The sequence below is a fragment of the Haemaphysalis longicornis genome, unplaced genomic scaffold (genome assembly GCF_048455015.1).
Source record: "Haemaphysalis longicornis isolate Haplotype H1 unplaced genomic scaffold, Haemaphysalis longicornis Haplotype H1 scaffold_7, whole genome shotgun sequence".
NCBI lineage: Eukaryota > Metazoa > Arthropoda > Arachnida > Ixodida > Ixodidae > Haemaphysalis > Haemaphysalis longicornis.
The window spans coordinates 31,750,978-31,777,010 of NW_027526422.1; the positions used below are offsets into that span (position 1 = coordinate 31,750,978).

At 49.5% G+C, this 26,033-nt stretch overlaps 1 protein-coding gene across 1 annotated transcript in view; it reads right to left on the minus strand.

Moving 5' to 3' along the window:
• Nucleotides 1–389: 389 nt before the first annotated feature.
• LOC144145104 (alpha-mannosidase 2-like) overlaps nt 390–26,033 on the minus strand; it is a 62,416-nt gene continuing 36,772 nt past the window's right edge. Inside the window, exons 2-4 of the mRNA XM_077676598.1 lie at nt 12,718–12,890; nt 9,203–9,511; nt 390–4,553 (exon numbers count right to left, since the gene is read on the minus strand). Of these exons, the coding sequence (XP_077532724.1) occupies nt 1,988–4,553; nt 9,203–9,511; nt 12,718–12,890 (3,048 nt within the window). The 3' untranslated portion in view covers nt 390–1,987. The remainder of the gene's footprint in view (nt 4,554–9,202; nt 9,512–12,717; nt 12,891–26,033) is intronic.

The window sequence follows — 26,033 nt, forward strand, 5'->3', positions numbered from 1 at the left end:
GAGATATCACTAGGGAACCGTTGTGGTCTGTGTATCCATCCAAACCTTCTATATGGGCATTCATATCTCCAACTATGATTATTTCGCCCGAATCTTTGAACTCGTTTATATCTCTTCTCAAACAGTTTACCATTTCCTCATTTTCCTTCCTAGCACTACTTCCGGTCCACAGATACACCACTCCTAACCATGTATTTTTCCCCTCTATGGTGCCTCTAACCCATAGATGCTCTTTACACCTTTCATGCACTCTCTGCCAGTCGGTCCCTTGTTTAATGGGCATGCCAACACCTCCCCCTTTCTTCATTCCTGTGGTCCTGTTGCAACCTTCCCAGACATAATTGTCTATGATAGGTGGGGCTTCTAGGTCCCGGAGGTGAGTCTCGGCTAAAGCGTACACGTCTATTCCTTCCCGTTCAAGTTGCTTTTGAATTTCCACCCACTTCTCTGGCTTTCTGCCTCCCTGCATATTTATGTAGCTGATTAAATATTTATTGCATTTGTTTTTCTCTTTCCGCTTACGGGGTCTATTTTTGTCTTTTACGAAATTGTTCGCTCTATTGTTTCCACTTAAATCACTTCTGACAACGTTCTCAGTTATGTCTGTAGGTTCTCCGTTTAGCTCTAGGCCTGGCTGCCTCCCAGCGTTGAGTGTGCATGTGCCCCTCGCTTCCCCTTTGTTGCGTAGTTTGCCTTCCTTAGCTCAGCGGGGTCCCCTAAAAAACTAATGCTCTCCCACCTAAGCACCACCCCACCTTGTTTCCTAGCCTGGAGCTGAAGTAAATCCCGTCCAACTGAAAAGCTTGCCTATATCCAATGCTTTCCACGACCCTGTGCATGTCTATCACTTCAAACCCAAGTTCCCTGCCGTGCCTCACAATCTCGCTGTGAGCAGCAAGTACTGTCCGTCCAGTGTGCACGCCCTACTTTGGGCACGGTGCAGACTGCAATGAGCACATTCGGGGCCGTCGCCTGCAGGTCCTTTACCCCCTTCGCTATCTCCTGGCCAAGCTTTCCCTCCTCCCCCTTGAGAACATCGTTAAGCCCCGCGGCAATCACCACAAGGTTTCTAGCTTTACTGGACAAGGCCAGCTGCCCCTTCACTTGTGTCATCACCGTCTGCATCGTTTGCCCAGGGAAACACCCCACCTTCACACGCTTATCCCCCTCTACCCTTTCCACTATGGCAGCGTTGCTCCTCTTCATGTTAGAATCTCCCACAATGATTACCATGCTATCACGCCACATGCTGCTTTTACCATGCCACGTGCTGCTTTTTACTGGTACCCGGCTTATCGACTGGCTTTGCTGGCCTATCTTGCAGCACGTGGGACTAGCTATTGCCTTTCGTACCTTCCACTCCATGTGTCACCTCGGTGCATGCCTCCGCTTCGCTGCATGGGCAAAGGTGTTCGTCATTTGTTGGCGAAATGACGCTCCTTTCCAGCTTCCTCTCAGCTGCTTCTAACTTTCCGTCAATGGCTTTTCATCCGTCGCATTCATTACTTAGCGCTGCCTCCAGTTCTGCGAACCGCTTAGCTAACCTCAAGTTATCCGCTTCTACGCAATCTAGCCACGACACCACTAAGCATAAACGACACGTAACTGCCCCTTTGTCTGCCTTGCTGCCACCCTGATGAAGCTCCTCTGCATTTACTTGCCACGGACAGCTACCACACTGTACCAGTTTTCTACGCGTGTTCGTCATCTCGGCGGTAAATTCGACAAAACGAGAAAAAGCCGTGAAGGTAAATACTCAGCTTCGGCTGTCCTCCGCTGTCTCTGTCGTTTCGCTGTCCTTCCTTGCTGAAACACGCTGTGGTCGGAGCATAAAAAGCAAAAACAGGGCTGTTCAGGTGGCACTGCCGACCAGAAGTTGCCGCTGTGCCTCATCGCTTGCATACAGATGCCTGCTGCAGCGCTGCACTGCGACTCCGACAGATGCCTGCGACATTGCCTGCGACAGTGCCTGCACACGGCGTCCCCTTTACGGCCCAAAGGTAACATTCAGCGTCACAATCTCCATGGGAGGTATGTCAACCATGTGCACACTGTGCAGCCTGGCTCCATTCCTGGTGCCCGTCAGTGTAGTCCTGTGCACCTGCTGGACCTTGACAAGCCTAAAGTTCTGCAGTCGTGCCGACGCCAGTGGCGAAGGCGGTGCCTTGGTGGCACGACCGGCACGGCCCAGAGAAGGTGCCATCTCAAGCAAGCAGGTAGCTGGACCGACACCTGCCACACGGCACGAGCCTGCCTTGCGGTGAAGCAGCAGCAGACTGTTCTTGGACGGCCGGTCGAAGTCGTCCTCGAGCGGCGCTGTGCGAAGATTCATCATCCACGTGGCGCAAGGGTAGCTGCCCTGGAGGAAGGACAGGGCCGGGCGAAGAGCGCGGTTCTGTTGCCCCTCGGTGGCCAGCACTACGACTGGGTAGAGGAGACGCTCCGACAGAGAGTGCGCAAGCGCGGACAGGTTGGGCACCTCGTTGGTGCCCTTCCCCTCTTTACCGGTCCCTCCAGGAACCCTCGACTCCAGCAGTAGCCAAAAATTGGCCTGCGTCTCTCGCACGTCGAGGACACCCTCGCCCAGTCCGCGGCTGTCATCGTAGCGCAGCTTGCGGTCAAGCATGACCTCTAGCGATCCAGGCTGGACGCTTGCGGCACCATGGGCATGCGACACAAGCAACGTCACCCTTGAGCGTTCATCCTCGAGGTAGGCGGCAGTCGTGACCGGGTAGTAGTTAGCCTCCACAGGAAGCCGCACGTCGGTGACCCGCTTCATCATCTGGAGGCCCGACGAGTCCGTGTAGAAAGTGCGGTCCTCATTATTCACGTCTGTGTCCAGTTTCATGAACATCTCAACATTGTAATCAGAGCGCCTGGACAAGTCAAACACGGCACTCATCTCGAGTCCACCTCCGAGGAGACCTTCGACGTGGTAGACGCGGAATGTGTGCGTCAGACCGTCTGCATAGGCAGTGACGAGCTCCGAAGTGATCGGCCCCTGTACCACGCGCACGATAGGGAAACGTCCGGTCACATTCACAAATGGGTCGGTGGCGTCTGGCTCGAAGAGGTACGCACCACTGTGAAACTCGAGTGAGCGGTATGCAGAAAAGGACACATTTACTTTACTCTCGAGGCCGTTCTGGAGAATTTTGACAGAACGTAGCAGACCTGTCTCGTGCGAGAAGGTTGCCTCCAGGTACGGTGTCAACAGGACAATGGGCTTTGTGTGCGGACTTTCAAAGTTGAAGACGGACTGCGCACTGGCACCAGACCACGTGTCAGCAACAAACATTGATACCCTTGTCTTGGGAGTCGTCAGTTGTCCGGGCTCCAGGAGTAGTGTGTATGTGCTCAGTGACAACGCAGCGAGCTTTACCAGGAGGACCAATTCAAACACATCAGTGGAGACAGCCGCCGTTTCCGTCCAGACGGGATTGAGCTGAAACAATACATCTTCGCCGCTCGGACCAAGCACTCTGGCAACTGCATCGTAGACATGCAAACGGACTACCTCCTGGCGTGCCTGTGCGTGCGAGTTGTAGAGAACGACCTTGCGGCCGTGCAGAGGGGGCACGGTGAGCGGCAGCTTGATGGGGAGGACATCGTACGAGGGCCTCTGCACATCCGGGAACAGGTACGATGCCACCGGCCGGGGCGAGTGGATGGCGTCGTTCACTTTTGGTTGCTCGATGAGCATGAGGTACTGGGCCGCGTGCGCAATGACGCCCATCGCCTCCTTCATGCCGTTGTACATTCGGGAACCATAGTCGGCCATGACGCCTTCCTTGGATGTGCCCGTGATGGCGTCATGGTGCTGAAAGAGGCCCAGAGCGTCCCTGGTCTGCACGAGGAAGACGTAGTCGGCGTCCAGCCTCCGCGCGAGGTCCTCTTGGCCGCTCTCGTTAAGGTAAGGTCGTGCGACGCTGAAGAGGATTTCGGCTGCACGGAGCCAGTGCTCGAGTTCGCGGCAGAAGTGCTTCATGTACGGCCGTGTAGTGAAGTAGCCCGTCCAGTAGGACGGCTTCCCTTCGGCGTACATGTCACCGTACGAATGAAAGTCTCCCGTGAGCTTGGCGAACGGGTGCTCGCGGGCCACACCCTTCTCCATGCGTGTGTAGACCTCTTCGAAGTAGTCACTCAGCGTACCGAAGCGAACGTGTGCGTGCAGCCGCTTGCTCTTGTTGATGTAGTCGAACAGCTTGCGGTAGTTGACGTACTGCTGCTCCCACTCGATCTCGTGATCGAAGCGGAAGTCGTCCCCCAAGGGTACCAGGGCCACATTGTGTGGGAAGAGCGATCCGATGCGGCCATACTGGCCGAGCAACAGTTCCGCCAGGGTGGCCACGTTGTGCTCGGCCACCTGGGTGGACCGGCTCTCGGTGTACTCGCCAGCGAGCCGTCGGAAGTCAAACTTGAGGCACACTTCTGTGTTGGGTCCACAGGTGTGTTTGATGCTGTATAATTCGAATGGCGCCATGTGGGTCAGCACACCGGAGTCATTGAAGTACGTCGTCGGGAACGGAGTCTTCCACAGGAACTCAAGATCCCTGTAGCATAGAAAAGTTTAGCATTTGTGAGAAACAAACCCTAAAAGTTTTTGTTTCTTCTTATTTGTTCATTCAGCAACTTTTCTTTTAATGTAATGCCAAACTGTGCAGGAGCTAATTATCGCAGTACGCGCACAGTGTGCTGCTTGGGATGTTCCGATCAGGTTTGGAAGCCACTGTGCAAGTAACTTTCTTTCGAGAAATGAAGTCATGCCATTGTCACGCTCTTTCAAATAAACAAACGTGCAAGAGGTGTTCATGCTGAGCATGTGTACATAGAATTTGCACGTCAAACATGTTTCCTTAATCCCATGCCCATTTTTGTCTCAAGGTTGAGGACATTTCCTATGGTCACTTAAAGTGAAAACCTTATCTCTTCCAACGGGTCCACTCATATCCATTGGGACTAGCCAATCTTTTGGTCCCAATCACGCGACAATGCAGACTGCCATGTTCTACATGGTTCCACATAATGCCGCGTTTCAATCAAAAGGTTGCCCGCTAGTAAGTTCGCATCACCACTTTCGCCATAATACCTTACTCCTCTCACGGTGGCACGTTGTTCAGTACAGCTAGGACACACAGGCACACACACAAGCACGTGCACACACTGTATTTCCATCCCCATAAGCTGCCCCTACATATTACCTGCACTCCAGTGCCCCACCCAAAGAGAAAAAAGAATTACAGGCTACACTTCAGGACTACAGTGAAAGTTGACTGCAAGATATCGCTTCACAAATTTCTAACAGCTATGACAAGGGTATTTCCATGCTCTCCATTTCGACACTTCCGTTTATAGCCATCCAAAAGCATGCGCACTCCACAATATCATGGAACAATTTTTGTTGCGTGGAGTTTCCGAGGTTGTGTAAGTTTTTCCCTTTATCGCTTGCCATACAGAAAGGCACATCTGATGCACTGATTATTTTCAGGCAGCACCTGCAAGCAATCAGTGCTACATCACCTCCTATTTGATAGTTTTCGATGTTCTCACTTCCACACCTCATCATAACCATTATTAAGTTATTTAAATTATATAGTATATTGTATAGCTGGTGACTGTGCATTTGTTAGGTGTGTGAAAATATTCGAAAATTTGAATACCTGGTGATTAGTGTTTGCTATTCGGCTGGATTCACCGTGCAGTATTATTCTTCGTAGCATTAGAAGTTTTCGAATATCTGAAAACCTTAAAGGGGTCCTGAAATACCTTCCACCGATGCATGGATGTACATGTAACCAAATAAAGCAATGTATTAACAATCTCCTCCCGCAAAAATTTTGTTAAAGCGATGAGTATTAGCTGAGAAATCGTAAATCAAAAACCGCGCATTATCATCGCGCTGCGTTTCCTTTTCCTTTCAACTTATTCTTCGCTGTTGATGGCGCGCGAGCCTTCCTACCCATGATGCTGCGCTCCTCAGCGGTGACGTATTTCCGCAACTGCGCTCCTTAGACTGCCGTCTGCTAGGGGCAAGCTTTGTTGACACCATGAATACCGCACTCCACTCAAGGCTGGAAAAGCGAACAAAAAGTCTGGCCACATGTGTGCGGCGGCCTGGCCTCGCCCTTTCGCGGTGTACGTTGCTGCAGTTGCTATCGGCGGCATGTGACTTCTTATCGGCGGAGAACTCGCAGCCGCACGGGGAGGATCGTGCACTCGTTCCCTTTGATGCACCGCTCACTGTTTATCCAAAAAGCGCCGTATCAGATGCAGCCCCACTGGTGCTGGGTCCTATTTTGCAGCGGTGGTAATTTCTGCCGGCGGCATGTTAAAAAGACATTTTAAACCGATACAGAACTCGTGCATTAAACGCTTCAATCATATGACCAGTTCAGCTTGGGGTGACGCATGGTGGAGAGTGGCAACGTTGGCAAAACATGCTCCGCCGCGGCTCTGAGCTTTCTAGCGCTGGAGCGAGCACCATTTCTTTGACAATCTCAAACATCGGTTGCCTTGGCAACAAGGCACAAACTGCTCCAGAAGTTAGTTACGGTTGCGTGATCCCGGTTCAGCTCAGGGCCCCACCTCGCGACATGTGGGCACTGCAGGCATACCACTCACTCCCATTGGGAAGTGCGAGATGCATTTGGCATTACAGGAGGCGATGGTGTGTGTTGTGGACGCCTTTGTTTCGCTATGAAATGCGACGTTGTGCTTCTGCGGGTGGATAGTGCTTCCCATGGTCTGGATTATCTTTCTCGAGCGACGTACGCCTCAACCTCGCATAGGGTATGTGCAGTGTTCGTGGCTAAAAGCCATCTCTGCTTGTGCGCCAGAGTTAAGTGACTTGCTGTTCGTCCCCGCAAATCGTGCGCGAGGTGAGTGCCGAATTTACGACGGGCACAATGAGGCAACCCATCGTCTGTCAGTCGTGGTTCAGACTTGCAACGCATGTTGTGACGTCGTGTTCATTCGAAACACATCTCTGGATTGTTTTGAAGTTGAATAAAATGTATGCGTCAAACCCGGGCATTCGGCTCAGGGCCTTCTCTGCGATTGCACGAAAGAAGTGGCACAGCGCTTCAACGCTTTCTTTATGGAACGTACTCAGGTAAGAGAATATCCATGTCGTGTTATGGCCGCGTTGCATTCAATACAAACGGTTAAGCGGTTAAGCGTTTGTTTACACTTGTTTCGTTTGTCGTAAAATGTCCAAGCACTCCGGCACTCCGCTGGCAGATCAGCCGGCGAGCCGACGCTGAGCAGATGCCTCATCTCTTTGACGGAAGTGCGTGAAAAAGCCGCCCAATAGCAGGGTGTCTAGCTCATGAATGAATGAATGAATTTATTGTCAAGAAAAAGGAAAGGAAAGACCACCAGCAGGCGTAAATTGTCACACCTAGGGGTGGACACCAGAACGCCTGCTGGTGTGGGAGTTGGGGCAGAGGATGACAGATTCATAGAGAAAAGAGACAGATTATAGAGATGAAATGAACATCTGGGAATCGATGACGTAGACATGTGAAGATGGCGGCGTCCAAAAACACGAAGGGAAGGGTGAGAAAAAATCGACAAACTTTGCAACAAAAGTGTGAGCTTTCCGCTGCACGTAAAAGAGTAATATTTGGCACAGATGACATTGACAACCCAATCTAACGATTGCGCTAGTTCATTTAGTGTGCTCAAAACGCCTTTCAGGGCCCCTTTAAATAGTTCGAAATTCACAAACAATGCTAGTAGACTTTGCTCTGCCACACGGCATGCCAACTTTCAAGCTTCACAGCACGGCATAGCGCACTGAGTTGGCTTTTCTGCACGACGCCAAAACCATGCAATAAGCCAAACAACTGTAAGACTTGCGCGAAACAAGCGTATGCTAACTAGCGTATGTTAGCTAAACTGGAACGCTACTTCTGCAAAATTTGTAAGTCGAAAAAAAGTTTTTGTCAGTATAGTAGCATGAATAAGGAATCCAGAATTATTACTTGGTTTGCCCATACCCGCCACTACCATATAGCGAGTAGCCTCTTTTCAATGAATGGAGGCACTAATAAAACATACGCATTTAATATATTCATAGCATACTGAGAAATTCAGATTTCTTTATGGAAACTTATTTAAACTATTGTTCCACAGCGTCGCCATGCCGCCTTAACTTCCTATTTGTAATGTTTTTCTACCATTTTTATGATTAGACTCTAGTACATGAATACTCGGATGAGGTAAGTCCGGACGGCTCACGTTATCTTCCTTTTTTAGCTATGATTTAGAAGCTCTATACACAGAAAGCAAAAATATTTGTATTTGATTAACAGTCAGTTTTTACTATTTCAAAAATACTTCGTTCGGTTCGCAGTCAGTTTTCGCTAATTATATTACGTATCGCTATTCATATTATCATGTACGCAACAATACCCTTAAATATTCCTTCTTTCCGCGGACCAATACTGAATGGAAGCAACTTACTAACACCCAAGTACAGCAGCCTTCACTTACCTTGTTCACAGCGTGTTTATCTTAGTGCTGACATTATGCCATTTATTTTTTTATATATGTACCTATGTATTTGTTGCTTGCCCTTTTGTGATCTTCTCATAATTTGTACCCTCCTGCTAAAATCCCAATGTGGGATTGCAGTATCAATATATAAATAAAAAAATTCAATTCGCAGTCCAAAATTTGATATTTGCACACCTCTAGCATTCATGCATACTAGGTACACACATCACCTGTCATCATATCACCTACCTTTACCAACTCCTTGAAAACAAGAACGAATTCCGCATTTTGTTTTACAACTCATCACTCCTTTTCGTTGTCACCTCGGCTGTAAACCATCGCAATCTCTTCTGCAGGAGCAACCAATTAGCGTGACGTGCCATCTGTCACAGAGCCCTCCCTTTACTCACCTAAACTATCAGTTTCTAGACTATTCTAAAGCGAGATCGAGAAGGGGCGAAATTTTGAGTTCTGCACGCTTCGAAAATGTTGGTTTTGTGTCCATTCTATTCCCGACAAGGACTATGACCGATGGCATGTACATGCATCGCATCTGGGTTGTCTTCTTTCTGTCAATCAGGGGTCGCTCAAAATGAACACTCCGAAACAGGCAGGGGACGGACAAAACCAAGGATTCCACCCCTGGTCGCCAGAATTAGGGGGGGGGGGGGGGGGGCGGACAAAACGTAGGGACAAAACGTACCGCCTGGCGGCCAGGTACGCCTTCCAGGCGAAGTGCGTGCGCTGGACAAAGGTGCTGTGGATGCCGGCCGCCTGGAGCAGGTAGGGCATGGCGGCCCCGTGGCCGAAGGGGTCGATAGACCAGCCCGTCCGGGGCACCACGCCCAGCGTCGAGCGCAGCCACTGGTGGCCCTCCACCAGCTGGTCCACCATGGCGTGGTAGTGGACGGCCGCCTCGTCGCTCATCACCCAGCCGCCGGTCAGCATCTCCAGCTGGCCCCGCCGCACCAGGTGCCGCACGGCGTCGCGCAGGTGTGGTCGGTTCTGCAGGCTGCACGTTCAAAGAGGGCGCCTCGTCAGAGCGTCGGTGCGGGCTAGTTGGTTACAGTTGTGAGACATTATTACTTACCTCACAAGAGAACAGGAAGGAAGAAGAACACAGCACAAGAGTGTTGTTCTCCCGTCATGTTCTCTTGTGGACCAAGTACTAATAGTGTTTCAAAGCGGGACGAGGAGGAACGAATTCGTCCACATTCCGTGCACTGCATACCATGTATCTTCGTTTATCTTGGAAAAGGCGCAAAAGGAAGACCCGGACAAAGGTTGAGGGATGAACAATCCTGCCACCTTGCTTGTCCATACCTCAACCTTCGTCAGTGCCCTTTTTTGTGCATTTCCAAAGATAAACGTAGTCCAACTGACCCAGCTCCCTGTTCTGAGGGCTCTTCAATTTAGAGTCCCGGCCTCACGGTGGACGGCTCGCAGGTGGCGTGAGAATCCTCCATGGCACCAAAATATATGTGAAAAACGAATATCAGATTGCGTATTGGAATTGGATTGATTTGACACAATAAACTCTATTTAAGCCGGCAGAACGACGTTTTTACGCGGCGCGACGTGGCCTCTGCATCGTCCTGGTGGTTAGCTACTCAGGGGGTCGGCAGCGAGTCTCCAACTGGTCATGGAAGAAAGAAAAGCTTTCCTCCACGTCAGCTGGTAATCAACGAGCCCCAGCATAGCAAAGGTAATGACAAGTCTGCGAGTGTAGTGAACACAGCTCGGCAATCAATCCGAACGGCCATAAAGACAATGCGCATCTTGTTGTATTTGAAAGAACCTAACCTCTGACAGCTTGCTCAACTCCATTTCGTTCCCAAAGAATGCTTGTTTTCGCTGACAAAAGATCACAAACAATGACAGAGTTTCAAATTTGCAGCTACGTTGTAAATGGCACATTTCATATTCAGCGACAGACAGGCTGGCATGTGAGCCTGCCTGTGCGTCTCTGAATATGAAATGCATCTGCCGTTGTCTCCGCCGCTGTGCCAAGACCACCCCGTTTAATTTGCAAATGAATATCGATTCAGCGTATCATTTTTCCTTGCGGTAATGGCATGCTTGAAGGCAGCGACTCAAGTTTCTACAAGAGATTCCTTCCCTCCGGACCTAATGCTCATATTCCACTAGCGCGTCAAGACGAACGAGGAATTTCCTATTGTTGTCAGACAGCCGCATCCTAATTGCTTTCCATTCGTAACACGAACTTTCATTTGCATTGCGGCGCAAAATTCTTCCCCCGAAGCGAAGACCGAGCTATCTGCCGCACAAGGAGGCTTCTTTGCATAGCAGAAAAGCTAGCTTCGTGGCAGCACATGCCGTCCGGACGGTGAAGCCCGCTTGCAGCACATTGTACTTCGAATCGGCAAAGAGCTCCAATGGAGGAAAAAAAAAAAAAAAAGAGGCATTTTTACGGCTGTTCGTCTCTTTGTTTTTACGAACAGCGCCATTCAAATAATAGCATTGTCGAAACGGAAAGGAAAAAATGAGGTGGAAAATTATTATGCTCGTCCACAATACAATCGCAAGCACCGATGGACACACAATGGGAGCGAATATTGAATGCGTTGGGTTTTGCTGTCGTTTTTATTTGTGCAAGAAAAAGAGGAGAAACACGCAGTTTAAAACGGCACGTGTATGCGATACAACCAACTAAAATTTTCCACGCGGGCATCCGGTGCCGTTAGATTTTTGCTATCAAAGAAACACTAATTCTGCCTTATTTAAGTTGATTTATATAGTCGTCTTCTTAAAGGGATCCTGCAGCACTTACCGCCGACTATTTGGAATGCATTTTGAGATACAGTGTCCCAGCAGCCTCCTCCCGCAAGAATTATAAAACTCGTCCAGTATCACCGTAGCTACGCGCAATGAAAAATCGCGCATAATTGTTCCCTCTCAACTCGACCGTGGGCTACGTGACGAACCAACACCACCTAGACTTTAGGTGGTGTTGGACGAACACAACGCGCTCTCTCCAGGAGAGGGGAGCGGCTCGTGACATTCCCTTTTGCGGCCTTCGACATTTCACAGGGCGGGTAAATTTTTCCACTTTCTCGACAATGTGTTGTATTCTATTTCCGGTGTGGTGCCAAGCAAAGCAGGCATTGGTGCTTGCTCGCTATCAAGCGCTCAGGCTGGTAGGGCGTTTTCTCGGCAATAAACGTTTGTTGACGAGTGGTCTGGTTCTCAGCAAAGCACTGAGTTCGTCACTCAACTCCGCGCGCGCTCGAAACATACACAAACGCCAAAACTGTACGTGCAGGCTCAGGCGTAAAGAGGTTGGTGCACAGCGCCGACGACGGCAGATCGCAACCAGACATGCGAGAAATAAACCGTAGCGTAGACCAGCAACAGCTAAGAGGAAATTAAAGCGTGACAACAATTAAAAACTGACACCAACCATGCATATTTATAAAAATCAAAAAGACGTTTAAAGCGGTGCATGATGAGGGAAATCGAAGAGTGCGCGGTTGGTTTTCCGGCATCTTTCACAGAGATTTGCGAGCTTACCGCTTCACGTGCACGTGCAATACTTGACTCGGGTATTCCTGGCAGCCTAATCTAAACGTCGCGCTGTTTGTACTATTTTCACTGCTCAAAGAGTGCTGCATGGTTCTTTTAAGGTGTTTTGGCCAACGTGTTGTTTTCAAGGCCTACCTGAAATTTTCAAGGGTCGAATTTGCCAAAGTGAGCACAGCTTGCGGAACGTGGCTGACGCGCACATCATGTTAGCCGTGCAGCTCGGAGCTATCAGCCGCACAATACACCCAATGGAAAGACGAAAACGTAGTATACAACGGCCTATGGGTAGTGTCCCACTACGCCAGCATAGAACAGATTGACATCATGTTAAAATGGTTATCTGGACTTTTTGCCGAGATTACTCAGCGCTTACGAACGCTTTCTAGGACACGCATATTTTTTCACGATTAAAAACAGTACTACAAGTAAGCTTTCGAGGGGAAGACAGGCAGCTGTAAAAGACAAAACCACCATAGGCCTCCACCAACCTGATATTCAGGGAGGTCAATCGCCGCCGCTACGCGTGAATTCAACGCACGAAGCGAAACCTGCAGCCCCGCCCTATCCTGAGAAAATCGAGAACTTTCCCGCACAGCACGCCAGTTGCGCAGGAAAGCCCGAAATACAGGCAACGTCACCCCACACGAGGCGTGCGCGTGCCCGCAAGCCACTCACCTTCGCCACCAGCGCGAAAAGAAGCACATCTCGGCCCAGACGAAGGAGAAGTCCTTGTGCTTCTGCAGGAAGTCCACCATGTTGTTCAAGATCTGCGCTGTGTTGCCGAGGAAGTAGCCCTCGAACGTCTTCAGCCAGCCCGGGTCATTGTGCGAGTGCGGAATCACGATCACCTGCGCACGTGCGCAAGAAATGAATCCAAGTGTCTCAGCTACACACAGACTTGGCGCTTTATTTGAAAATCGCTTTCGCTGCTCGCTCATTCCACTAAAATGGCATTTTACTCCGCACCGTCTCCGGCCGGGAAGGAAGCAGGCGTTTATCGACACACGGGCTTTTAATTAAGCTGACCTTCTACGAAAATGCCGCTTAGTTAAGCGATTTCGATACAATGGCAGTACCGCTTGTCAGTCGCAGCATTGTCAAGAAAAATCGGTCGCAGCATTGTCAAGAAAAATATTGCTTCAAGGCAAAACGCTTTTTTGGGTTTTTAAACGCTGCCGAATAAACACTGCTTTCATTTTTTATCAAAGCTATACAAGCGTGCACGCAGGCACTAAGGCATGCGGCACACCACAAGCAGGATACAACTTATTCCCTGGTCTGCTCAAAAAGGTTCACAGGGAAAGAAACTGAGAGGGGTGAGGTGGAGGAGGAGACGAGGCTGAAGCCTGAAAGTGGTTGGAACCGTACACTATCGCATCCTCGGTTATTCTGGGAAGTGACCTGGATGGGCTCGTGTTCTGTGCAAAGTCGTCATAGTTATTTTGCGGCGGCGCGTGGTAGTGCGAGACGATGCATAAGGAATTCCAAAGAAAGAAAAGTAGAAAAATACAGGCGGCCGATCCGAGGGCCTGGGGCCAATTTGCGCTGGAGCGCTATAATTGCCCGCGTTAATACGCGGCCCAAATTAACGGCGCTCACATCGGCGGGCCGTGTGCATCGGGTGTGCAGTACCAATTAAGGAAGTGACACGAACGTCACCCATAGCAAACCGTGTGCTTACTTCCACCCGCAAGATCGCTTAAATAAAGCAAGAAACAAAGGCAACAAAACAGGAGCAACTAATGCTTGTGTGGTTTTTTGCTATCCACACAAGATTTCTCTTTCTCTCGCTCTCTTCATATCTCGTAGTTCTCTACACAGCGATTCTGTCTGCCTCCCGGCCAGTCTATACGTACGTCCGTCCGTCCGTACGCCCGCCCGCACGCACGCACACACATGTAAACATTGGTTTTGAATAGTCCTTTACTATAGCATACAATTAAATTGTTAGAGCAACTCACTTAAATTTGGGTGAGCGAGTGAGCAAGAGAGAGAGAGTGTGATATGCCATAGCAACGGATTAAACGCGTCTACTTGTCCGGCCAGTTGAGCTATACAAGGCGGTGTAAACAACCGCAGGACGGTATACGACAGGCTCGACGACGGATCGAGCCATTCATCGTTCCGGCGGGTCCCCAACTGGGCGTATTTACGAGCACCGCGGAGAGTAAACACGGGCAAAGACTGCTGCCCTGAGATATCCCTCCCCGCGCAACGCATGCGGGTCGATTGCGCGGCAACACAAACGTCCGCACTAAATAACCGCAGGCCCGCCCGCAAAGCTGGCCCAACCACACGTACACTATAATAAGCACGGACTTGTCACCGTCATTTATATGTGTACGCGTAAGAAAAAATAAACGTCCACACACAACACGAAATCCAGCGCAAATGCTTTAGCGTGGACAAAAAAAAAGGCCCAACAAAGGAATCCCCGAGCCGAGCTATATACGCCGCTTCGCTGTCATCGCCCGACAAGAGCAAGTACAAAGGCAGAAGGCCCATATGTCCTCGCCGAAAATAAAAGAAGAAAAAAAAAGGGCAGTCCATTGTAGACAGAGCGGGCTTTGTGGAAGCACTCGCGCGCTGACGGACGCCACGCCGCACTAAAGGGGCCCTTTCAAATCTAGTCTCGCCCCTCGGAGTCGATACTTTGCGCTTCCACGTTGGCCGTTACCACGGGTTAGCCACGTTCGTTAGCGCGCTGACAGTTCGACCTAACGACGTCGACGACGGAGTTAACAAGAAATCACCGCTAAATGTAATCTGATTAAGAGGAGAGACGACGAACATTTTTTTTTTTTTCTTTCCAAGAACTTGTTCAGGCAATCACGTATATATACTTGCCATGATCGTCACTTTGCGAACCACATTTCGTGGTTAGGGCGACCTGTTCGTGTTAGGCGAAGGCGGCGATCGGCGTTCTACGAGCCACCTCCTGCCAGGCTGAAAGCACCGCAGCAACAGTGCAGCTATAAAACGTCCAGAAACTGCAGAGACCGGCCCCAGAAACCGTTTGTGCGCATCGGCGTTTGTGTAGGTCACCTCTGGAACGTCCAGCGCCCACATTATTTAGGGCAGTAAACATCATGCGTCTAGCTGCAACAATCAATCAATCAATCAATCAATCAATCAATCAATCAATCAATCAATCAATCAATCAATCAATCAATAGTTTATATAATACATCAATAAGAAGACGAAGGAGAAGAAAAAATAAGAATAAGAACGACAACAGAGAGCATTTTCTTTCATTTTTATTTGGGTGGTTTATCTAGGTAACCCTAAGTAATTTTTATCTATCTAAGCATTCTGCACATTCGGATTAGTCCGCGATTACACCCCTGCTTCTTCGCCGAGGAAACGTCGGTGAATTTTATAATTAACTGTAATAACGTCAGTGGCGGTCGTGAACCTCTCTCCTTTGACCGACAGCAGTTATGCCGCCAAATTCACTCCATCGTTGCCTTCCTTGCACGGGGAACTGCGCGTACCGCGCGCAAATAAATACTCAGGAATGCAAATCGATCGTACGCGTACAAAACACTGGTCCTCTGGTGTGTAATGTGCTTCCGTATCAACTCTTCAAGCGCGAAACGGTGCGGAGGATTGCACGTTTCTTTTTTTTTTTAACACGAAAGTGTTTTATTGCCGGATACACAAAGATTTCAATGACGTCATATCCGTCACGGATATGACGCCAGTACAACGCAGCAAGCGGCCTGTAAAGGGTGCACCCCTGCACACAGGGTCTCCTTGCGGGGAAGCAACCTTTAGTACTAAAGAGTATGTTATACTTAGGGTTGTTCGTTTTCGGGTTTTATATTTTAGCAAGAAAGTGTTTTATGCCGAGATTCGCCAAGATTTCAATGACATCATATCCGTCACGGAAATGACGCCAGTGCACCATTGCCGAAGCGACCCGGTAGCAGGACGTCGCTCGCCAAGCACATCCACAATACAGCCGTCGACCCGCAAATCATGCTCAGCCGCAGATTTCGCTGCACAATTCACTTTTGTATTTTGCCGATTACTATGACAGAGGAATCAAGCTCAGTTCTTTTTTCCTCCCTCAATATACGGAAACGCGACAACCCCGCAAACGAAGAGAAATGATACCGAAACAAGCATGGAAGAGGGTGAAAGGACCGGTATAGCGATAGGCTGCCTCTGCATCGAAGCGGGTAACGTATAGACGCAGGCGCTGTCCTACTACCCCTTTCTTTTATTCCGCGCTGCTTCTTTCATCTGTGTCAGACGGCTATTGTGCTGCTGCCGGCCGGGGGAAAGGAAAACAAATAAACAAGAAAAGCACCGCTCCTAAAGCCATTTCCCCCGAGCTATTATTACGTAGGCCAGGGTGTTGTAAACATCCTGCTCGGATTCGTGCACACGTGAATAACGGCCGGCTGATATTCCATACGCGGCAGCCCCTGCCTGCGCCAGAAGGGGGGGGGGGGGGGGGGGGTGGAGGCTTCATTCCAGGAAGCGGATGCGCCAGCCCCATCTTGCGAGTAAACAGGCCTCGGCAGTGCCGCGTTTCGATTTCGATTGAAGGCACCGTCCCGCGCTATAGAATAACAGCAGGCAGAACGCTGGCCGCAACTTCCTGCCGAAGAAAAAGCCGCACAAAGGCGCGCTTTCCCGTGCCTACAACAAACACAGGCATCGGCTTCGGTGGTCTTTGCTTAGGCTTCAGTTAGATTAAGTTAGATTAGTCTCGCTGGCAGGGTACGTGTAAACAATACAGGAAAACACTCGACCTGCGAAACCCAATATTACGAATTTCCCGATATAACGAAGGAATTTTGATTTCCCCGCAGGTTCCTATAGCTTGTATTCACAGGCGAGGCGCTCATGCAGGCAACCATGTGAGTGCGCCGTCACTGGTTACGTCGGGCTCTGCGGGATTGCGGTACTTGTCCGTGAAAAGCACATGATTTGTGATGGACGTTCCAAACTCTACCTCACCGAACGCAAAGTAATGCCTCTAGTCCAATGTGAGTGCGATTAATAACATCCCTGTTGACACCACCTTTGAGAATCGGGTTGAAACGGAGCAGACGGCGCACGCCGGTGTTTCTTTTTCTTCGGCGTGCGGGCACAGTGGCACAAGCTGCGCCATGTCCGTGGCCGTTTCCAGTGTGGCCAAGCGAAGAAATTGACAGCTAAACTTTTCAGTTGAATACCACCTACACGGCTCAATGCTCGGTTTATGAACTCGAACGAAATAAATTCAGCACCCCTTCCGGGTTAACGAAGATTTTCGAGAAACAAACACTAAAAAAAAAAAGGAACACCTTCGAATGTGTTTCGTTAGAATGTCACGAAGATTTTTGTGCCATGTCAGAAAAAAAACGAGGCATCTGTTTTTGTTTCTACGGAGCTCTGCGAGATAAACTCGACAGTCCCGTGGCCGCAAACTACGGCATTCCGCCAAGCACGCTTTCCACAATCTTGAAGAGAAAAGACTCGATCATTCATGCCGCTTCGTCTTAAATTGCGTAGAAGAAAAGAACCTCACGACCACCCCAAAACGAGAAGTTGGAACATGCCCTGTTTACGTGGTTCAAGGATATGAGAAGCAAGAGTGTTCCGCTCAGCGGGGAAGTGGTGCAACAAAAAGCGCCGGGTTTCGCGCATCTTCTGGGCTGCGAAGACTTCAGGATGAGCTCTGGCTGGCTTATTATTCTTCCTGGGGACTTTTAGAGCATCGCTAATTTATCGGCAGGCGAGCGCCGCGCGGCCGCCGCAATTACGATGTCATAGTAGCTGCTGGGACGCGAATCCTTCCCGACATCCACGTTATGGAATGTCCCGGTTTAACAAATAATTTGCGGTTCCCGGTGACTTCATTAGATCGAGTTTTTAACTGAATGTATGTATGTATGTATGTATGTATGTATGTATGTATGTATGTATGTATGTATGTATGTATGTATGTATGTATGTATGTATGTATGTATGTATGTATGTATGTATGTATGTATGTATGTATGTATGTATGTATGTATGTATGTATGTATGTATGTATGTATGTATGTATGTATGTATGTATGTATGTATGTATGTATGTATGTATGTATGTATGTATGTATGTATGTATGTATGTATGTATGTATGTATGTATGTATGTATGTATGTATGTATGTATGTATGTATGTACGTACGTACGTACGTACGTACGTACGTATGTATGTATGTACCTACGTACATACATACATGCATACATGCATATAGTAGACTGGTTAAGACGAACTGTATGGTTAAAATGAACAAGACTTCTGCCCTCTTGTAATGTCTGCAATGCAAAAAACCTCCACTTAAGACCAATTTCTAATACAAACAAATTTTCACGGTCACTTCGAGTTCGTCTTAACGGGAGTCTCTGTATACAGGGTGTTGCGACGATAATTGGAACACTTTATAAATTTTTCCTGAGCGAACCGCCGCTCTGTTCGCGCTCAAACTTGCCACGAAGGTCGCATTTTGTGGTCTATTTGTTTGATACCGGGAACAACGATGGTACTTGCCTGTGTATTCGGAAAATAAATAAAAACAATTTTCGCCTATGGGAAAATGGCGGCTGATTTAGACGTGCGAGCCAGCGCAAGTTGATGTTGGAACGACGGAACCACTTGGGGTATGCAGAGCGAAACGCACGTTTGGGATTCACGGTGGGAAGGAGCCAAATAGTGCAGCAGACGATCAGAAAATGCACCTAGGAATGAGCTAGCAGACGATCAGAGAACCCGGTTTTCGGGCTCGCACGTCCAAATCAGCCGCCATTTTCCCATAATCGAAAATCGTTTTTATTTATTTTCTGGATAAACAGGTAAGTACCGTTGTTGTTCCCGGTGTTAAACAAAATAGACCACAAAATGCGACCTTCGCGGCAAGTTTGCGCGCGAACAGAGCGGCGGTTCGCCCAGGAAAAAATTTTAAAGTGTTCCAATTATCGTCGCACCACCCTCTATATACGCATTTATGATTCAAATTGCGTTTGTAACACCTTTCGCAGTACCATTTTCATTCGCATTTCAACAGGTTCCGGCGGCGATCAATCAAATTCTTCCCCTCCGTCCTCCCACTGGCTGAGGAAACGTGTTCAGTGCCCGCCGCGGTGGCTAGGGCGTTGTGCTGCTGAGCCCACGGACGCGGGCTCGACCCCGCCCGCAATGGTTGCTCTTCTGATGGAGAGTTCCCCAGGTGGTCGAAATTACTCCGGAGTCCTCCACTACGGCGCGCCTCACAGCCCAGATTCGGCGCGTTAAACCATGGAGGAAACCATGCGTTAAACGCCCCAAAATTTGATACGTGTTCCGTCTGGCAAAAGATAGATATCGAAAGGGTGTACCGAGCAAGGGCCTACGCGCGGCGCAACGACAACAGGATGCCCATTATCAAGTTTGTCGAGTTCGTCGCCACCGCAAACGAGTTCGACAAAAGCAGCATCGTGGAGGGTGCGCCCTCTCTAAGCTGACTCTAAAGCACGCCCTCTCTAAGCAGACAGATGCGGTCATTCACTCGTCGAGCTCTGTATATACGCGGCAGGTGGCAATAATTCACTCAGCCAGGGCTCGTGCGTGCGGGCTGCGCGTGCTGCCTCTCGTACCATTCATGATTCACAGAGGCTGCGGGCGGCTTCGCGGTCCGCTGGCCGGCGACAGAACGGGTGAACAGGCGACGCGGCCGAACGTGACCACGCCATTGTAGCGCAAGCAGGAAAGGGCCTTTGTCGCGGCCGTGAAGACAAAACGTTCCGGGGGCTGGAAGACGATGCCACGGCGGTGTACCGAACAGCTGACGGAGCGCGCGCGCGCGCCGAACGAAGCGCGACCGCCGACAGGGATGAACAGAGCAGCGGGGGAGCGGATCTCTGTGCTCGGCGGGTGGCCACCGGCGGCTTCTACGAAGACGGGAGTTGTTCGGCTGTCGGCGGCACAGGCCCGTTCGTCGGCCGACAAGACAGGCCGAGAAACACGACGCTTGAAACATTGTGATTGTAGGTTGTAACGCGCCGACGCAACGCAGCTATAGGCGATGAGGCGCGCTGTAGTGAAGGCTCCGGATTGAATTTGACCATCTGGGTACCTCGCGACACCTGCTTCTGCGAACTTCATTTTCATAAGTGATTGTGTGCGGTTAAAAACCTTTCATAACCGTTGTCATTTCACTTCTTGAATGCCGCTAGGAGTTCCGCGGGCGACCGCTTTGTAGTTTCCTTGGCGTATTTTTCAGAAGATCTAGCATCCATATATTTTTAATAAAAGAACAATGCAAATATCTGTTATGTATTGATGTTTTGCCCCAAATATGCGTAATGTCTTGTTTGGCTCAACAATGATGACAAGTATTGACATCATTGACATTGCCACTGGACTTGGATGTTTAGAAATGGCTCTGGGTATATAAAGGTTTACCTTTCAACCTCTGCATTGGGACGGACGGACCGACGGACGGACGGAGACAGACAGACAGACAGACAGACAGACAGACAGACAGACAGACAGACAGACAGACAGACAGACAGACAGACAGACAGACAGACAGACAGACAGATAGACAGATCAAAATTTCCGCGTTTAATGAGCCTAAGAAAGAATATCGTCTTTAAAAAAACTGATGATGGGGTGCTGCTTTTCTCTGATTGGAATAAAACCCCACCAAATTATGATAATTTCCGGCAGAACGCTGAGAATCACAAGCGAACGGTCCTGGCAAAAAATATATCTACGTAGGATCCAGAAGACATTGCAGATAGCTTTGGATATTTTACGAGAGCCTTTTCAATTTCCAATTCGCCAGAGTATACGCCTAGTAAGAACAGGGCTTTCAGAGACTGTTTTAAATACAAGGTTAAAGACATAATAGTCCCCTCCTGTTCTTCTGACCTTGTTCCCTCCAAATTGATGTTGATTCCACTTATTCTACCATTTCAAGGCATTTTTTTTTTGTGCCGGAGGAGGGAACTGGGATGGTTCTAGGTGTACCGCACAATAGCGCCGGACTCGCTGAACATTGTTCTGGTTTCCACAAGGTGTATATATATATATATATATATATATATATATATATATATATACTTGAGAGCTATCAATTAACACGCAAAAAAATAAAACAAGTGCCCGAAAACAATAAAAATGCGGGAAGGACGCGTCAACATATATATGCAGGCTCTTGCAGTTAACGCGCAGCTGCGACCATGCCGAATGAAACTAGCTGCAGATCATTTGAACTGCTGAACGGCTGAAACTGTACCCCTTCCGCCGTGTTGCGACGTTCAGCCTTAACGCACTTTTCGCCGTAGTGAGACTCTCCACCGTGTTGCACGCTCAGCCGTGACGCGACTATCCGCCGTAGTGGGACGATGGCGCGTCCAATAACCAAGCGCAATAAACCGCACAAACGGGGTAACAATGAAACCAATGACCCTTTTCCGATACACGATTGTGTACATGGCGTGCTAAGGGCGCATTTACAGTGTATTAGCCTTGTAGACACGCAAGAGAGAAAAACAGGGAGAAGAAGGCGGACGGAAGAGAAGAAATCACGTTCCAAAAACCGCCCACTGCACACTTTTATCTGACCTACCAAAGAGGAAGCAAGAAGAGTTGACGGAGTGCCAGCGGCTGGTTCGGGTAGAGATCCCGAAATCGTGCTACAATCGCAAGCACGTTTTCCTGGCGCGCGCAATGCTTCGCTTATCTCCAAACGTTTCCGCGACGGAGCCACGGAAGGGCTGGCGGTATATGAGCGAGGCTGATAAAAAACAAAAGACAAGCAACGCACCCCAAGGAAGTGAATAGATGCGGGGCGCGGGAACGAGTCCGCCGAGAAGGCGTCGGTGTAGACGTTCGCGTCATCCGACATGCGGAGTCGTTCGAGCCGCGGTCTCGTCCCCGGCTGACGCCAAGCAGCCGCGAAGCAGCCGAAACCAACGGGGCGACGGAACCTCTGCACGCTCTGGTGCATGCGTGCTGCGGCCATCGCAGATCTCCGATCCTATTTGGGCCAAGCGGTCGAGCCCGAGCGAGGAGCGCCCGATTCGACCGGAGACTCGTCGCCGTATTATACAATCAGCGAGGCGAGACTGGAACGGCGCCAACGAAAGCGTGGAGACTGGTCTCTGCAGTGCGCCGGTGTAGTGCAAAACAGAACGCGGTGGTATACGAGAGCGTACACGCGCGCCCGTCGCCGCTCCGTCCTGTACTGCATGCAACTAACTCTCCGTGAGCACGCATCCACTAGGACGCGGCCTGGCAGTAGTATGCAGTAGACATAGTGGTAGGGGAGGAGAGGCTGTTCTCCTTCTATCATGCCGGATTTGGGAGGTACCGCTGATGCCGCGATAAATGCGCTAAAGCTTGATTTGCCCATTACAAATGCGATAGCATGCAAAGAATCCTACACTCAGAAAGTCTACTTTGAGTGCCCGTTTACCAGACATGGCTCGAATGGAATTGTCAGTACAATTTCCCTCGCTGGGTGATACAAATCGCAGCACCAAGGGACAGTCGAGCGTGATTACAACGAAAACGAAGCAGATAAGGAGGTCTGGGGAGTGGTGTAGAAAGCCAGCGCTAACAACAGCTGGCACGCGTTCCCGCAACGTAAGCCAACATTTTTCAGCAAAAAATAGGCACAGGCATTTTCAAACTGGGTTATTTTAACTGCACTTCGCAACCATAAATGTTCTACTTTTTCCGCACGAAAACAGAATTCGTGTACCGACACGAGTATGATATACGCGACGGCCTCGCGTACCAGATGCGGAAGAGAAACGAATTGCCGCGTCACAAAAGAGTCTACGATGCGCAAGCAGACACAAAGGAAGGGTGCAGACTGCCCGGCGGACAATGAAGACGGTGCTCGATCACGACTCCCGCTGACAATCGGACAGGCCTTTCAACAAACGCCGCGCATCCCGACATTGATCACTGCCATAAATTGTCCTATATATGGACGCTTATGTGCTGGGCAGCCGCTTAGAACTCGGGCAGGGCTCTTTGTTTGCGCTGGACATGCAACGCGCGGCAACTCCTTGCCTCTCTGTCAATCAAGAACCTTTTTCTCCTCCGGCGAGTATTTACCCCCCGCTATTCGCGGTATAGCCTCGAACCCGATCGAAAAAAGAAAGCGTATAGGAGGGACAAGCAAAAAACCGAGATAACGGATAGATGTCCGAAAGCTCATGGCACGTGCAGGCACAGCAGTACCGTGGGAATGGATGCCGCGACAACGGCGTAGCTGAGAAACGAAAGCTAAGGGGACGAGCTGATACGCCAGCTACTTCTGCAGCGCAAACTAACAGTTGGTGTTACGGATGAGGAAATTAGTGTGAGGCGAGCGGCACCGCGAGCAGGCACCGGGAATCGTGCACAACAGTCATGGCACGGCTTCGTCCGCCATCGGGAAACGACGCACCGCTATGCTATAACCACGCGACGCCTGGCAGCCCACGTCGACCCCACCCTCCGTTGCGTAGTCACTGCTGCAAACAAGGGAAACGGAGAATTTTTAATGCGTAAGCATTGTTAAGCGACTACCCACCGAAGTCTGTTCGTCTGTCCGTAGCGCGACGTAATCCGCTCCACAGGTACACATGGGTCGTGACCGTCGCACGGAGCGCTTAGCGGAAGGTTCTAGGATATTTTATTAATAGAAAACACTTTATTTAACAAAAGCGCTATTACATAAAATTCCCTATGCCCTAGGTACTACAGGGCCCCCGAGCCACAGTTACGCAGAGTTGTATACGTGCGGAGACGAGCACCTGAAAAAACTGCGTATACGGACTGTAAGACAATGCCCACTCAAAAATTTCTAAAATTCTTACTGGCTCTAGGCGAGATAATACGGTAGGTATACAGGCCGCTCGCACAGCAATTAATGTAGCATTCCGAATTTGTCAATGCTTTATTGTTACACTACACTCCCCGAAGTACCCATTTTTGCGAGTGCTTTTTTCTACCCTCTTACTAAGCAAGCCCAATTTGTTTCGTAAGTGTACGCAACGTACACGAGATATATGTGAAAGAAGAGCTGGCACGTATCTTATCCCGCAACGTGGCTTTCAGACGGCCGCCCATAGCTGTGATGAGCGTTCGCACACGGACAATAGACAGGCAGGCACATAGGACGGGCCAAGATAGACAACTACAAAAGCAAGGCACACTGAAGTACGGTCAGAAAGAAAACAACAACAAAAAAACCTTTTGTCCTGACCCTCCTGTGCACATGATTGCCCATTGTTCTTTGTCCCACGTGGAGAGCCTCCTGTTCCACTTCCCTTACGTGTAATACCGCACTATTTTCGCTTGATTGTATTGCTTCCTTCTGACAAAGAGACGGCCTAAGCAGCTCGGAGTTGGTAGATGTCTCTCTAGCTGTACCAGTATACCACTCATCCGTGCATATAAGAGAAAAAAAAAAAATCTGATAGCTACAAAAATATTTCCTGCGTAGGTGTGGAACGTCACCATTGAATCTAGGGGTTCTCCGCCCCTGGTTCCCGCGGAGGGTCCTAGATTCGCCTTCTTTCTTTCTTTCTTTCTTTCTTTCTTTCTTTCTTTCTTTCTTTCTTTCTTTCTTTCTTTGCTTGCGGTGAATCAATGCCAGAGACGCAAATGCTGCTAGGGCTGTCACCGTCAGCTTCAAATGCGAACGCGAATTGAACCAGAAATCCAGGAATGGAATCAAGTACCTTACTCAATTCAATTTCCGCGACAATGCAGGTAGGATCGAACTCCCTGCTTCATTAGGTGTATAGGTAAACGTACGCGCGCGAAATATACCCGTAAAAACGTTTTGTTGGGCTCTTTTTTTCGCCAAGCGCCACTTTAAAACAGAAGCACAGCTCGGCAACGCATATATATGTCGAACCACAATCGAACAATCGAACGCGGATATATCCACACCCAAGCGGACACAAAAATATTTCGACAGAGTGCACAACATGACATACAAAAACGCAGAACATAATAACTAAACCAAGTATCACGGGGGGCGTCAGACTGTCCGGAGTAATCAATAATCTAAGTCGTGCTAATCCGATGCATGCAGTTCATTACTGAGATTAGGGAAATCACAGCAACAAAAAAAAAAGGGGGGGGGGGGAGGGGGGCTCATAAAGCACGACCTTCCGAACAACAATACCTCCTACAGCTTCCCTGTGCCACTACGAGCCTCCCGAAGCTTTGTGCTGGCGGCTCCTATTTTAATGACGCCTTTCGGCTCACCATGAAGTCTTCGAAGTGTTTCACATATTCGGACAACCAAATAGAAGTGATCAGACATGTCAGAAGATTAAGCATCGTGACGTCACCGGCGTAGCCATATTTCGTTCCTTGAAACCACTTCTCTACTTAGCATCTTCCGTATACGCTAACCATACGAGACGGCGGATAATCGCGCGAGCTCGCAGCTGCACCAGGGAAACTATGTTGGAATTACGCTGCATCAGCCTGCGGAGGCTAAACTATTACGCGTCTTACGTCCCGATCGCTCGGTGGAATGTGTGCAAGTACAGGTGCCGTCAAAAGTAATCAGAACACGGTCTCGGAAATGTACAGGAATTTTCACTGGAAACTGCCTGGCTGCATTGGTGTGCGTTTAAAGGAGCCCTCCTTGATATAAAAAGCTTCATGCCATGTAAACTGGTAATGGTATCATAAAGCCAGTAACACAAATATTTTGCGACGCTCACAAATCCTCGTTCCAATTACTTATGACGGCAACTGTACGCGAGTTGGATATTAACGGCGCGGCAGCCAATTTGACTTCATTGCGAAAACCACGAACTCACTAGGAGTAGCGCAGCCAGGCGATCGGCCAATCTGCCTGCTTCTGTGCGGGTCAGTTCTCCGCAAGGTCTTCGCTTGGCGCTGTGCCCCGACTGCCTTGGAACAGGCACCGCCTTATTAGCCCTCGGAACAGCAAACTGGATTCGTTATATGCGATACTTCGTTCAAAGAGAGTACTATGCACAC